The following is an 11,702-nucleotide window of genomic DNA, read 5'->3' as shown; positions in this document are numbered from 1 at the left end:
CCCCCCCCCCCCCCCCCCCCCCCCCCGCTCTGATTGGCTAAAACTTTGTCTCTGGTTCGCTTTATTTGTTGAAAGCAGAATAATATTAATCCAGGTATCATATAATCAGATGGCTTTAATAGGACCACAACAAAAAACACGTTTTGCTTTTCCTCCTCATTTTTTACAATTGATGGAAATCAGTTGCTGTGATGGAGAACATTAATCCCTGCAGACAGCAACATGTTTCAACTACAGCAGCTAAGACAAACGGCACCGTGCAACAAGTACTCTGACTTTTAAAAGTGGCAGCACTGATTAATGTACAGATGAATGCATATTAGCATGCAAAACATAAATGAATAGTACCTGAAATAAATTGGTCTATGATCATTTGCAGTCCAAGCCGTCTTTTGCAACAGTGTTATTGCTCTCACTGGTTTTGTTTTGATGTTTTGTGCAGTCGGAGAGTTGAAGAATGTCTTGAGACAGGATTAGGGGTAAAGTAACTAAATTCTGCCTGATCATGTTTTTTGTTAAGTTCATTCTAAAAACAGAAATTCTTTGCACTTCATCCATCAGATAATTACAGTATGAAAGTACTAGTTTTTGAATAAAAAAATATAGTTGGCAAATGGAGTATGTCTGACTCAGAAAAGCATGGTCATAAAAACCATCAGGGAGCTCTCTAAAGAAAAGAAAAAGGAGCAGAGACAGGAAGTGGGACGAGTGAAGGAGACAGTTATGAATGGACTCGATTTAAAAGTCACTGACCTTCTCTCGGGACTGAGGACGGCCTCTCTCTCCTGCCTCTCGGGACTCCTGAACCGACTCCTCTTCTCAGCCTTTCTGGCCTCGGCCTCCAGCCGGCGGGAGCGCGTCGCATCGTGGTGGCCGCCCCTGAGGCCGGCCGGGTGGCTGTCGGTGCTGGTGACCGTGCTGCCGCTGGCGTCAGAGTCCAGCGAGCTGACCGAGCCGCTGATGTGAGAGCCGTTCGAGAGCAGGGAGCTGCCGGAGGGGAAGGGGTCGCTGGGCACCGGGGAGAGGCAGCGGGGCACTCCTCCCAAACTGGAGCAGGAGCCCGTCGGGGAGAGTGGGTCGGTGGTGGGCAGGGGAGCGGAACCGAGCAGCGCCAGGCTGCCGCGGCTCACGTCGTCCCCGTTTACTGAGCCTGCGTCAGAGCCCGGCGCTACAGACGCACAGTCGCCTAGAAAGAAGAGAGTGAGAAATGTTTGCTGACCATTTTGTTTGAAAACAACAATTGCAATTTCCAGCCCATCAGCTGATTTAGATCAATTTTGAACAAATTTTCACGAGTTTAAATTTTTTTGTCCCACAAGAGCAACATAAATATGTTTGGCTTTTGAACTTTAAAAAAGTTGCTAGTTTAAGGTAAAAAAAACTATATGATTTAGCAATTTTGGTGCTTTCACATCACATAATTCAATAATCAAGGTAGCAACAGACAAACTAATTAGTACTGAAAACAAAAATGAGATGGACCTGTCCGATTCCTGACGTGTTTGAGAGTCAAACTGGAGTTCATTGACTTAAAACAATGAAAAATATGACAAACAAGAGTAAAGGAACTCCCTACCTGCAGGGGGCAGTGGTGACGCTAAAGAGTGGTCAGCAGCAGCCCACACAGCTGAGCTCTCAGCCTCCCTCTGGTTCAGCTCCTCCTGCCAGATGATGGAGCTCGAATCGGGACTTTTATCTGCTTCCGGGATTCCAGAGCCGGTCACCGCTACCTTGGCTGGACCGGGTTCCTGGACGAGAACACGGGGGTCGTGGGAAACTCACCGGAAACCAGAAGCTGGACGACGATACAGAGCTTTGACCTTATGAGTGAAGAAACCTACTTGGGAGGTCGCGGGCTCTACTTTTCTCTTCTTCTTCTGGTTTTGTTTGTTGGTTCGAGGATATACAACCAGCTGTTCACTCCACCTACAAAGGAAAAACATGCATCTGATGCTTGGACATTACCGTCCCACCGAGTCACCAAATGACAAACGAGGAAGTTACCCGTTAATGATCTCTTTGTTCTCTCCTCGGATGAAGTACTCCTGTTCAGGGGTGATGATGCACAGTGAGTTCTTCTGGCCCGTTTTGGGCTCTGCGTCGATGACATCTGTGCAGATGTTCATGTTGACAGTGCCCTGAGGCAGCGTGCTTGGCTGGAGGACACAAAACACGTCAAACACACTTTTAGAACTAACAAATAAAATATAAAATAAATCAACATAAGTCGAAATTAAAGGAAAAGAAAAAGTTCTGGGAAAATGTTGCAGGGTGCCAAGGCAGCTTCTGCCCAAAACTCCAAAATCCATCAGCTTTCTTCTCTAAAAACCAACAGAAATTTGGGACTTACTTTCATTATAATCTAAGCTGATAAAATGCCCATATTTTGGCGTATAAACTGTCACTCCTTGACGCTACTCTTAATAAGACAGGCAGATGGAAATGCAGAATTATAGCTCAAGGTTCTCAGTCATCCAAGGCATGGTGGTACTAGTATGTTTGATAAAAAAAACAACAACAAAAAAATTTAAAAGGTTTGGAACTCAGATTTCAGTCTTTAAAAAATAAAAAAGACATCCCATTGCCTTTACTTAAACTCACTAGGAGTTTAAGATCTACTGAAAAAAAATTCCTGAACTTTAAACGGCTGACGCTCCTGGTTGTCACAGATTTTTATTCGTCTACAGTGTTTTATTTAAGAGATATGAACAGGTAAAAAGGCCATTCGCTTCCAGTTTTGAAGAAAGATTCTGTTTCGATACAATGGAAGTCAATGAGAGTTTGGGTGTGCGCACTGAATTCAGAGGGTTTGAAGGAAAATCACACCTCTAGCAGCGAGAGACACTGGGTGACAGAAGACAAAAAATGCTTGTTTTGATGTATTAAATGTGTGAAAAGATTGTGAGAAAAAGAATAGTTTGTAGCAAAAACCTTCACAACTTTAGGCTGCCCAAAACGTGACATCCACACCCAGATGAACATTTTGTGGTAAACCCTCCAAAAATCGTACAAATAAATGGTCAGAGATATCAAAGAGTCCCGCAGTCGTGCACTGTACAGACACCATGGTTACAGGACAAATCCTCTCAAATGAATCACACACAGAGAAAAGAGGAGAAGACGACAACGGGATGCCAGACTAAAGCTTCTTTGTGTGTGAGATCAGGGGAGAACACAAGGCTGGGAGAGCTCCGAGAACCAGCGCAGGACTGGGAGTCTAAAAGAAAAACCCCTACATTTTTTCAAACATCTAGAGATAAAACACACACCCAACACACTTGTGTGTTTTCTGTGTTCCCATTATTTTAAACCAGCAGTCTCATTACCATCGGACAAAAAAAAAAAAAAAAAAAAAAAAAGAAAAAAAAAAAGTCCCCTCCAACCTTCTATCTTCTCGGAATCCAAGCAATTTCTTATCAGGTTTTTGTGCGCCTGCAACAAATGTTAAAAGCTCCTTTTAAGGCCACTGAAAATAGATCCAACTTTATTAAGATCTGCCTGCAAACCCCCAAGGGACTGCCAAATATGGCAATTATGTGACGTCACAGAAATGAACTCAAGATGCTGTGGAAGGTTTCCTCTAATGGAAAAAAAAGAAAGAAAATCAAACATCAACGCAGGTTCTACAGACATTTATTTACAGGCACAAGGAGCTAGGTCTATTTAAGAAGATCCAGGAATAGTGCTAAAAAATGACAATAAAAGAGCCATTTAGATTGACTCAAAATCTTCAGTGGAATTGTTACTGTTCAAAACTTGTGCTGATTCAAGGACTGCAAGTGTGCTTTGGTCTGTAATTGTTTGTCATGAGAACATGAGCCCTGTAACAGATTTCTGCAGAGAAAGCATGTTTAGTCTTAATACGCGAAGCTTAACAAAGGACTTCGTCTTTAAAATAAAACTACCAGCCCGCATTTCTCCACCTGCCTCAGCCATCAGTGCAACAAACATTTCAGCAGCAAAATATTTTATTTTAATGGATGTCGGTCAAGATCCATTCATCCAATTTCTTCCTCCTATCTAAGGATGGGTTACGGAGGCAACAGGTTCAGGACATCCTCCTTCACAGTGACACTCTCCAGCTCCTCCTGGGGGATTCCAAGACATTCCCAGCCCAGTGAGGATAAATACTCCCTCCAGCTTATTCTGGATCTGCCCTGAGGTCTCCTCTCAGTGGGATTTACCCCCCTCCCTAAAAAAAATTAAAATCTATAGGAGGAGGCATCCTAATCCGATATCCGCACCACCTCAGCTGACTCCTTTTGATGCATGGGAGCAGTGGCTCTACTCTGAGCTTTCCCTGGATGACAGAGGTACTCATCTTATCTCTATACTTCATAAGAAGTCAGTTCGTGGTCACGTGGTTGTGAGATGTTTGTTTTCCCCACACACCTTTCATCGTCCACGAGGCGCTCGGATCAGAACTCCCAGGAAGCTCCTCCGTCCTCTTACAGCGTTAAAACGCATTTCTTCCCGCTGGCTTGTCAATTCTTCGGTCCTTGCACAGAATTTGGCAACCCTCACTCCAACCAGACATGTTTGTTAAACCGACTGAGACACAAAAAGTCGCCTGTGTCTCTTTGCTGTCTTAACCTCTGGGTTTCCAAGTTTTGCTGGAACAGTTGTAAAGACGGCTGTATTTTCTAACAGCCTCCAGCTGCTTTTCAGCGACCAATCACACAATACTTGATGCAAACCTCTGTGAGAAAAAGTTCGGCCAGGGCCTTGTGTCGCATAGCGGCGGATGAAGCTGCTACAAGAACTGAAATGACGCGATTTTCGCCACGCGACCACATGATTGAGAGCCAACTCTGTGACTTCTCGTGGAGCATGGAAAGGTCTTTAGGCTGAGCCTGATCGCCCCTAATTACCAAATGTAAGAGATGGATCATAGAAAGACCAGTAAATCGAGAGCTTCATCTTTCAGCTCAGCTCCTTCTTCACTACGACTGACCAAAGTAACGCCCTCTTCACTGCAGACGATTAGTCAGTCCGCCTGCCGCTCAATTTTACCATCACTCGTGAACAAGAATCAGATACTCGAACTCTGCTTGAGGTAAAGATTCACCCGAAACCAGAGGGAGTATTCCACCTTTTCCCGGTTGAAAACCATGGCCTCAGACTTAGAGGAGCTGACTGTCACCCAAGCCGCTTCACTCTCTGCTGTGAACCATCCCAGTGCACGCATAAGGGCATGGCCTGAAGACGCCAACAGAACCACAACGTTCCTAAAAAGCAAGGGCGAGACCCTGAGATTCCCAAACCTGACATCCTCCTCTCCACGGCTGCGCACTGAGATCTTGTCCATGAACGCCACAGGATCAGAGACATGGGGCAGCCCTGGTTGAGTCAGTCACCTGAACAATTTACCATCTGTACTAAATGCATTGCTATGAAATAAAACCATACTGAAATGTATTTATTGGACTAAAGTAGGAGGCTCAGAAATGTCAACAGTTAGACTCCCCCCACACACACTTTGTTGCAGAGAAGTGGAGCCTGAGATCCTGCCGTCCATCTGATCCTGCTGCCATCAACGCAAAAGAAACTTGTTGCTTAGGGACCGTTCTTGGCTACCGGCTTCAAAACAATAGGAACACATCTGCCAAAATGCAAATCAGCTGTGCTGGATTTTATTTCTATGCAACTGGCCCAATTCCACATCCTCCAATTGTGTTCGCCATCCAGAAGGGTGGCCATTTTTAGCTTTGCTATGAGATATTATAAAAAGTAACAGCTTTCTTACAAAGAGCCCAGGCTGACGTGACATAAGAGGAAACATAAAAAAAAGTAAACAATAAAGCACACAAAAGACAGACAGTTTAAGTGGTTTGTACTAAAAAAAATGTCTTTAAGGCAACTGTCTTTGCGTAGAATCTTCATTTTTATGATAGCCAAATAATAAAAGTTGCCACAGATGCTGTAAAAGCGGCATGAAAATAATTACTGGGCCAGCTCTGGAACTAATTGGAGCACACCCACTCTATAAATGATATAAGTCCTCCAGGAGGCTTTTACACGCTGATCCAAGGGCAAGTTTGCCTCAGCAGGCTCTGGAGAGGAAACTGCTGTTTTATATGATGCATGTTCTTCGACAGAGCAGAACTTAACAGACAGAACCCGACTCTGTCGGCTGTAGAGACTCTAACGGTAGATTAAGGCGGAACGTGAGCTCTTCCCACAAGAGGATAGCTCATTGATCTGGCTTTTTATTTCCAAAAAACACGATGCAGAACAGACGCAGCTATGTACATAAGTGCTCTCATCCTGAATCTTTTCTGTTTCAGGGTGGTCCATTTATCTGACTCCCTCTGACTTTATATTCATTTTTGATCTTCATCTCACGTCGAAGTGAGGAATTTACGACAATATTGGTGTTCTGCTGTAAGACATTCTGACCCTCATCATTAGCAAAGCCTGGATCTTTCTGTGGCAGGTTGTGTGTGAGGGAATGTCTGAGTCTGGGGCACATCTGACGTTCCCTCTGCAGCTTTTAGGGGCTAGCAAACCCTCTCTCTCTCTCTCTCTCTCTCGTTCGTTGTGGTTCTGAGGCCGAGAGCACACTGCAGTTCACCAAATAAGGGCATTAAGGCAGGAATGCTGCTTTACATGGGAGAGAATCTTTCCCTCTTTTTGTGGTGAAAATAGCTCAACTATGAAGGGCTTCTGTTTCCGATAGACCACTGTCTACTTGGTGAATATAGCAGGTGATGTCATCACCCCCTGGACCTTGTTCATCTTGTGGATTCAGGGGTTTAGAGCATCAGGATGTTCATTTGGTCTCATTGGTAAAGACTTTGGTGGAATAAAGTTACAGATTGGGTTATTTCAGAATCATCAATGATCAAAATATTTTAAACTGACAAAAAAATCTGATGTTGTTGACTATCAGTGATCAATTATGTTTAAAAGTGTAAGGTAGAGTACTTTCAAAATTATACCTAGAGGAATAATAGCAAAAAGACTTTTGTTATCTGGAAAGTGAATTTCATGGCAATAATACAGACCATCTTAATTTTTCATAAAATATTGTTTTTAATGGCCACAGAGTGTCCTATCAAAGTAGTTCTTATCTGCAGAACTGAAAGCTTTGGTTTCAGTCAAAGCTTTCTGGCAAGTGCCCAAAAAAACAGCAAGTTTTGCAAATGAAACTTTTCACTAATAAAACCAAAACTTTTGGTTCTGCAAACAGAACTCTGTAGGCAGCCAAAAGAAGAGCAAACTTAAATGTGCATTTTATTTAAATATTATACTTAATTGTAGTTTGCAAAGTTTTGCTCTCAAATGTGTTTTTTTTTTATTAAAAACTTTGATTGTATTCAAAAATGGCTTCATACACCTCTGGTTGATATTTTGTTGTAATGTGTCAAAATTCATAAATTTAAAAAGAAAAAAAAAGTCCTATATAAAAGCGTTACAATTTTATATGAGTAGACACCAACTATGTGGGGAGAAAAAACATGGCTACATCAGAAAAAATGGATTTCAAAAAAATTAAACTTAAAAAAACAAAACAAAAAAACAACAGATTTCATAGGGCCCTACCACAATAAGCTCAACATACAGATATCAGTGCAGAAGCTTTTGGAGAGGTTCAATCCTCAGGATTGGGAGCACAAAGCAACCATTTTTCCTGTCTTGTGGAGCAGATGAAAGGGCCAAAAGACAATGCTGCAGACACTTTTGGAATCACTGTTACAATGAGAGGAAAACACAACTGCACTCCAGCTTTGGGTGTCACTGGAAACACATTACGCATTGGAAACACTCGCCCTCATTCTTGTAAGTTTCCTCCCTTTGTCAGTGCTAACGGCTCAGAGATTCACCACATGAGACTACAAGCTATTGGCTCATTCAGAGACGTAGTGAAGCTCCTGCCACTGTCCTGCTCACTTATAGGGAAAAACCTGCTGAAAGGCTGCCCCCCTAAATCCATCACAGACTTAGACATGACGTGTGCCCTCCCAAATAATGAGTTCTTTGGACAGTATCGTGCTAACTCACCGTTCCCTGGTCACAGCTTGTGACAAAGGAAGATCTGACCGTCTCCATTCGACCCTTAGGGATGCATTCCCAGCAGCCCTGTTTGGTCCGCTTTAACGGAACTCCAGTTCGTTTGCTTAGAAAGTCTGGATCGTTTGGGGAGGTGTGAACGTGCAATCAAACTCTGATACGGGCCGAAAAAGCGAACACTGGTCAGCCTAAAAACCTTGGTCTCGGTTCGGTTGAAGTGAACTCTGGCGCGGTTCGACCAGAGACCACTCCAAAAGCAGGAAGTAGACTATAGCACAGGGCCTTTTGGGTAAATACAACCAAAACAAACACGCATTTCTACCACTAGGGGGGGGAAATGGCTCGTGGTCAGACGTAGATATCCTAAAACTGCTCAAATTTGACGCCACTCCATTTTTGTTTCCTTTTCCAGCAGAAGGAAGTTGCGCTCAGTGTCTTCTTCTGAGGTTTTCGTGTCGTTTCTTTCAGTAATTCTTGGTATGGCGCCACCACAGGCGAGGGGGGGGACAGGTCGCTGAAAGGGTTTGTCTCGATTGACTCGGTTCAGTGTGAATGAGCACCGCAACAGCTGAAAATGGAACAAATGTTGACATTTTGGTCCAAGTGTGAATACAGCCTTCTTAATTTCACGAAGCCATCTGCTGCCTAAACTGAGNACAGGCGAGGGGGGACAGGTTGCTCAAAGGGTTTGTCTCGATTGACTCAGTGCAGTGTGAATGAGCACCGCAACAGCTGAAAATGGAACAAATGTTGACATTTTGGTCCAAGTGTGAATACAGCCTTCTTAATTTCACGAAGCCATCTGCTGCCTAAACTGAGCCACATCAGGTTTTTATTTACCTTTAAAACAAACCCTATAACCTTCTTTTTTTTGTGGTAACGTCTGATATTTTTTAGGCATTTGGTTTTGTAATAAACATCTGACTGAACTCATGTCATCCTTTTTGTAAAGCACTTGAAAATATGTTTTAGAAATAAAAACCAGCTTGTAGTTAGGTCCCCCCCCCACAACATGCATTAATGTGAGTATCTGTGTGTTTCTGACAGGCAGGCTGGCAGCTTGGTTGTGTGTGTGGCCCCATTGTTTGCACACAAGCAGCCTAATCTCTAGTCAGATCGCCCGGTATGGGTTTGGTCACCCGTGTCACATTCCCCTGGCAATACACGAGCACCAAACAGAGATTTGCAGTGGGCAGAGTTGACTTCTCAGCCACTTCCTCCCTGCGGTTCTCAGAGCATCGCCATCGCCCCCCCCCAACACTCATCAATGCTCAACCAATTATTTCTTCACGTGACTGGGGTTCTTTACTAATTTGTAATCTTTGGGGTTTTTCAGCGCCGCTTCGCTCCACGTGCGAAGTGGTGGAAACAGGCCGTTTCCACTGAGTGAGCACATTTTAAGAATCGCTGACGCTGTAGGCTCATGTTTTAGTGAACTTTTCAAGATAGAAATGTTTTGCATTGTCATCACATCACTAAGCACATTAGTACTGTGCAACTTCAACACTTATCTACGTCCCACACACTGCAAGAGCCATTAATGTTGAAGTAACTGGTAATGTTTCATCGTAGTTTCTGAAAGTTTGCTATATACTGTATATATTTTCATGTTCTGTTTATCCTTCGTGATCATAGTGATAATGGCTCGTCGGTCATGTGAACATGGGTGATAATTTAGCAGCTCATTAAAACGCCTGTTTTGATGATGATGTGTCAGAGTTGGCTGCCATCTTTTCTGTTGATTGCTACGCTAAGCCTCTTCAGCCATTACAACCACAATGATTTGTTTCATTGTAAAAGTCATAGGTTTGAACACTTTATACCGAGATGACCTTTTCTTTATTAGTCATAAATTGTATTTTTTTTGGATCTCAGCTTTTTATCCACACATCATGCAAAAAGGAATGGCCTGGAGTGGCTTCGCTTGGCACAAACAGCGACTGGGAGCACTCCATTAAAGCCGTGTGGGACATCGGTTTCATTATGTCGACACTACAAGTTTTCATTAGCAGTACAGTGCATGGTCCAAAGCACAAACACGACACAGAAACAACCAATCAGTGGTGTACGTTGCCTACAATACGCACCAAACGCATTATGCAAGGAGCTGGGAACAATCAGCGCCGAATGGCTTCAGAGATGATTATTCTTGACTCCATGGTTTCTCTGACTGTTAAATCTAAGGCAGGGCTTAATGAAATTGGTTTTATTTTTCCCCCAATTTTGAGTTTATTTTGCATCAAGTTCACCCCCCCCCCATTTTTGATATTTTTAACATAGAAGTTGATGGAAATAACCCTGTAATGTAAAACCGACAGCGTTGTAAAAAGTCTACGAAGTAGCGTTAGCATGAAGCGGTGTGAAATTTTAGAAATTTTAAGATCCACTTTGGTCTTAGCTGCATTTGAACTTGCTGTTAGCTCATCAGTCCTGTTGGACTTAAAGGGATAGTCTGGTCATTTTTGAAGTGATGATCTATCAAATAGTTATCAGTACTTTATCAGCCATGAAATGAGTTTTAGAGAACGGAGGAATGATGAAAGAGGAAAAAGTCCACTTAAGAGTCAGACTGTTTTATAACTTTTTTAGGCAAATAAAACAAATCTTCCACATATTGTCATACTGGTGTGACAGAACGCTATATTGGCTCAAATTAAACCCCTACACTTTCGCTTGACATCATTTCTTTAGTTTGTCTCTGTTTTCTTGACCAAACAATCATTGTTTTGCTTAAAGTCTGTATACGAGTCTTCTGACATGGACCCCAACACCGAAGGCAGAATGGGACCAGCTTCCCCGTCGATTGATCCTAGTACAAGACATATCCGTTGGTAAACTAAATAAATAAATACAGGTATGTTTTCTTTTTATTTTTGGTCAGGTTTAGACTTTTGTTGATTCCCACAATTCTTACCTTGCTGTTGTATGTTCAAATAATCGTTTTTCCAACATGTTCAGCTAGAGTTACTTAATGCTTAAAAGGCTCAATAATTATTGATAACTATTTGACAGAACGTCACTTCAAAAATAACCAGGCTATCCATTTAAACTTTATTTTTCTAAACTGAGACCATTCAAGAAGCTATCTACAACTAATTTTCGTAACTTTTGCACATAAACCCATTTTAAAAAAGGCCAAACTATGTCTTCCATGTTCGCTGTAACGACCAGGCCTGCGTGCCGCGAGCCAGGACCTACTCACCGACTCGTCCAGGGCGAAGCGCAGGCAGCCATGTTCGTACAGCACAAAGAATCTCCGCTGCCATTTCTGGAAGCAGAACCAGATGCATATCAGAACAGCTTGATTTATTGGTCAGTCCCGAAAGCACAGACACATTGTTCTTTCTCAACGAAGCAGAAACAAATAAGCTTTAGAGTTTAGCCTCCTATTTTCTGATTCCAGAAGAGGCTGTGCGATGGCAGGCTCTACTATGACATACTTCTTCTGCGTGGAAACATGCACACACTGTGTCGGTGAAACCACTTTGTTGAACAAATACACACGCGCCCATTATGCACACTTACCCGGGATCTCTGCATTGGATTGTCAAAGTCAGTTCCCTCGGGGGCCAAGCACAGCCATCCAGCATAAATCGGCTTGGCCTGTAAAAGAAACATGAGAGAGAGAGGGGAGGAAGAAACAGCAATTTAGGTAATCATTAAAACTGGGGGAAGAGTGTGAGCTTAAG

General features: G+C 43.0%; 1 protein-coding gene across 6 annotated transcripts in view; it reads right to left on the bottom strand.

Annotated features, from left to right (window-relative positions):
- Positions 1-11,702, bottom strand: part of LOC108235887 (myosin phosphatase Rho interacting protein) — a 52,374-nt gene that overhangs the window by 34,691 nt on the left and 5,981 nt on the right. For all 6 annotated transcript variants that reach the window (XR_005234285.1, XR_005234286.1, XM_017416186.3 and 3 more), the window contains exons 2-7: positions 11,539-11,616; positions 11,216-11,281; positions 2,005-2,156; positions 1,842-1,926; positions 1,577-1,748; positions 754-1,186 (exon numbers count right to left, since the gene is read on the bottom strand). Coding sequence is in view for 4 of the 6 variants with exons in the window: in XM_017416186.3 (XP_017271675.1) it covers positions 754-1,186; positions 1,577-1,748; positions 1,842-1,926; positions 2,005-2,156; positions 11,216-11,281; positions 11,539-11,616 (986 nt within the window). In the remaining 2 variants the exon portion in view is untranslated. The remainder of the gene's footprint in view (positions 1-753; positions 1,187-1,576; positions 1,749-1,841; positions 1,927-2,004; positions 2,157-11,215; positions 11,282-11,538; positions 11,617-11,702) is intronic.

Source organism: Kryptolebias marmoratus, linkage group LG17 (assembly GCF_001649575.2).
Source record: "Kryptolebias marmoratus isolate JLee-2015 linkage group LG17, ASM164957v2, whole genome shotgun sequence".
Classification (NCBI taxonomy): Eukaryota; Metazoa; Chordata; class Actinopteri; order Cyprinodontiformes; family Rivulidae; genus Kryptolebias; species Kryptolebias marmoratus.
Note: the sequence above shows the minus strand (reverse complement) of the source record. Positions and strands in the feature narration are given on the sequence as shown.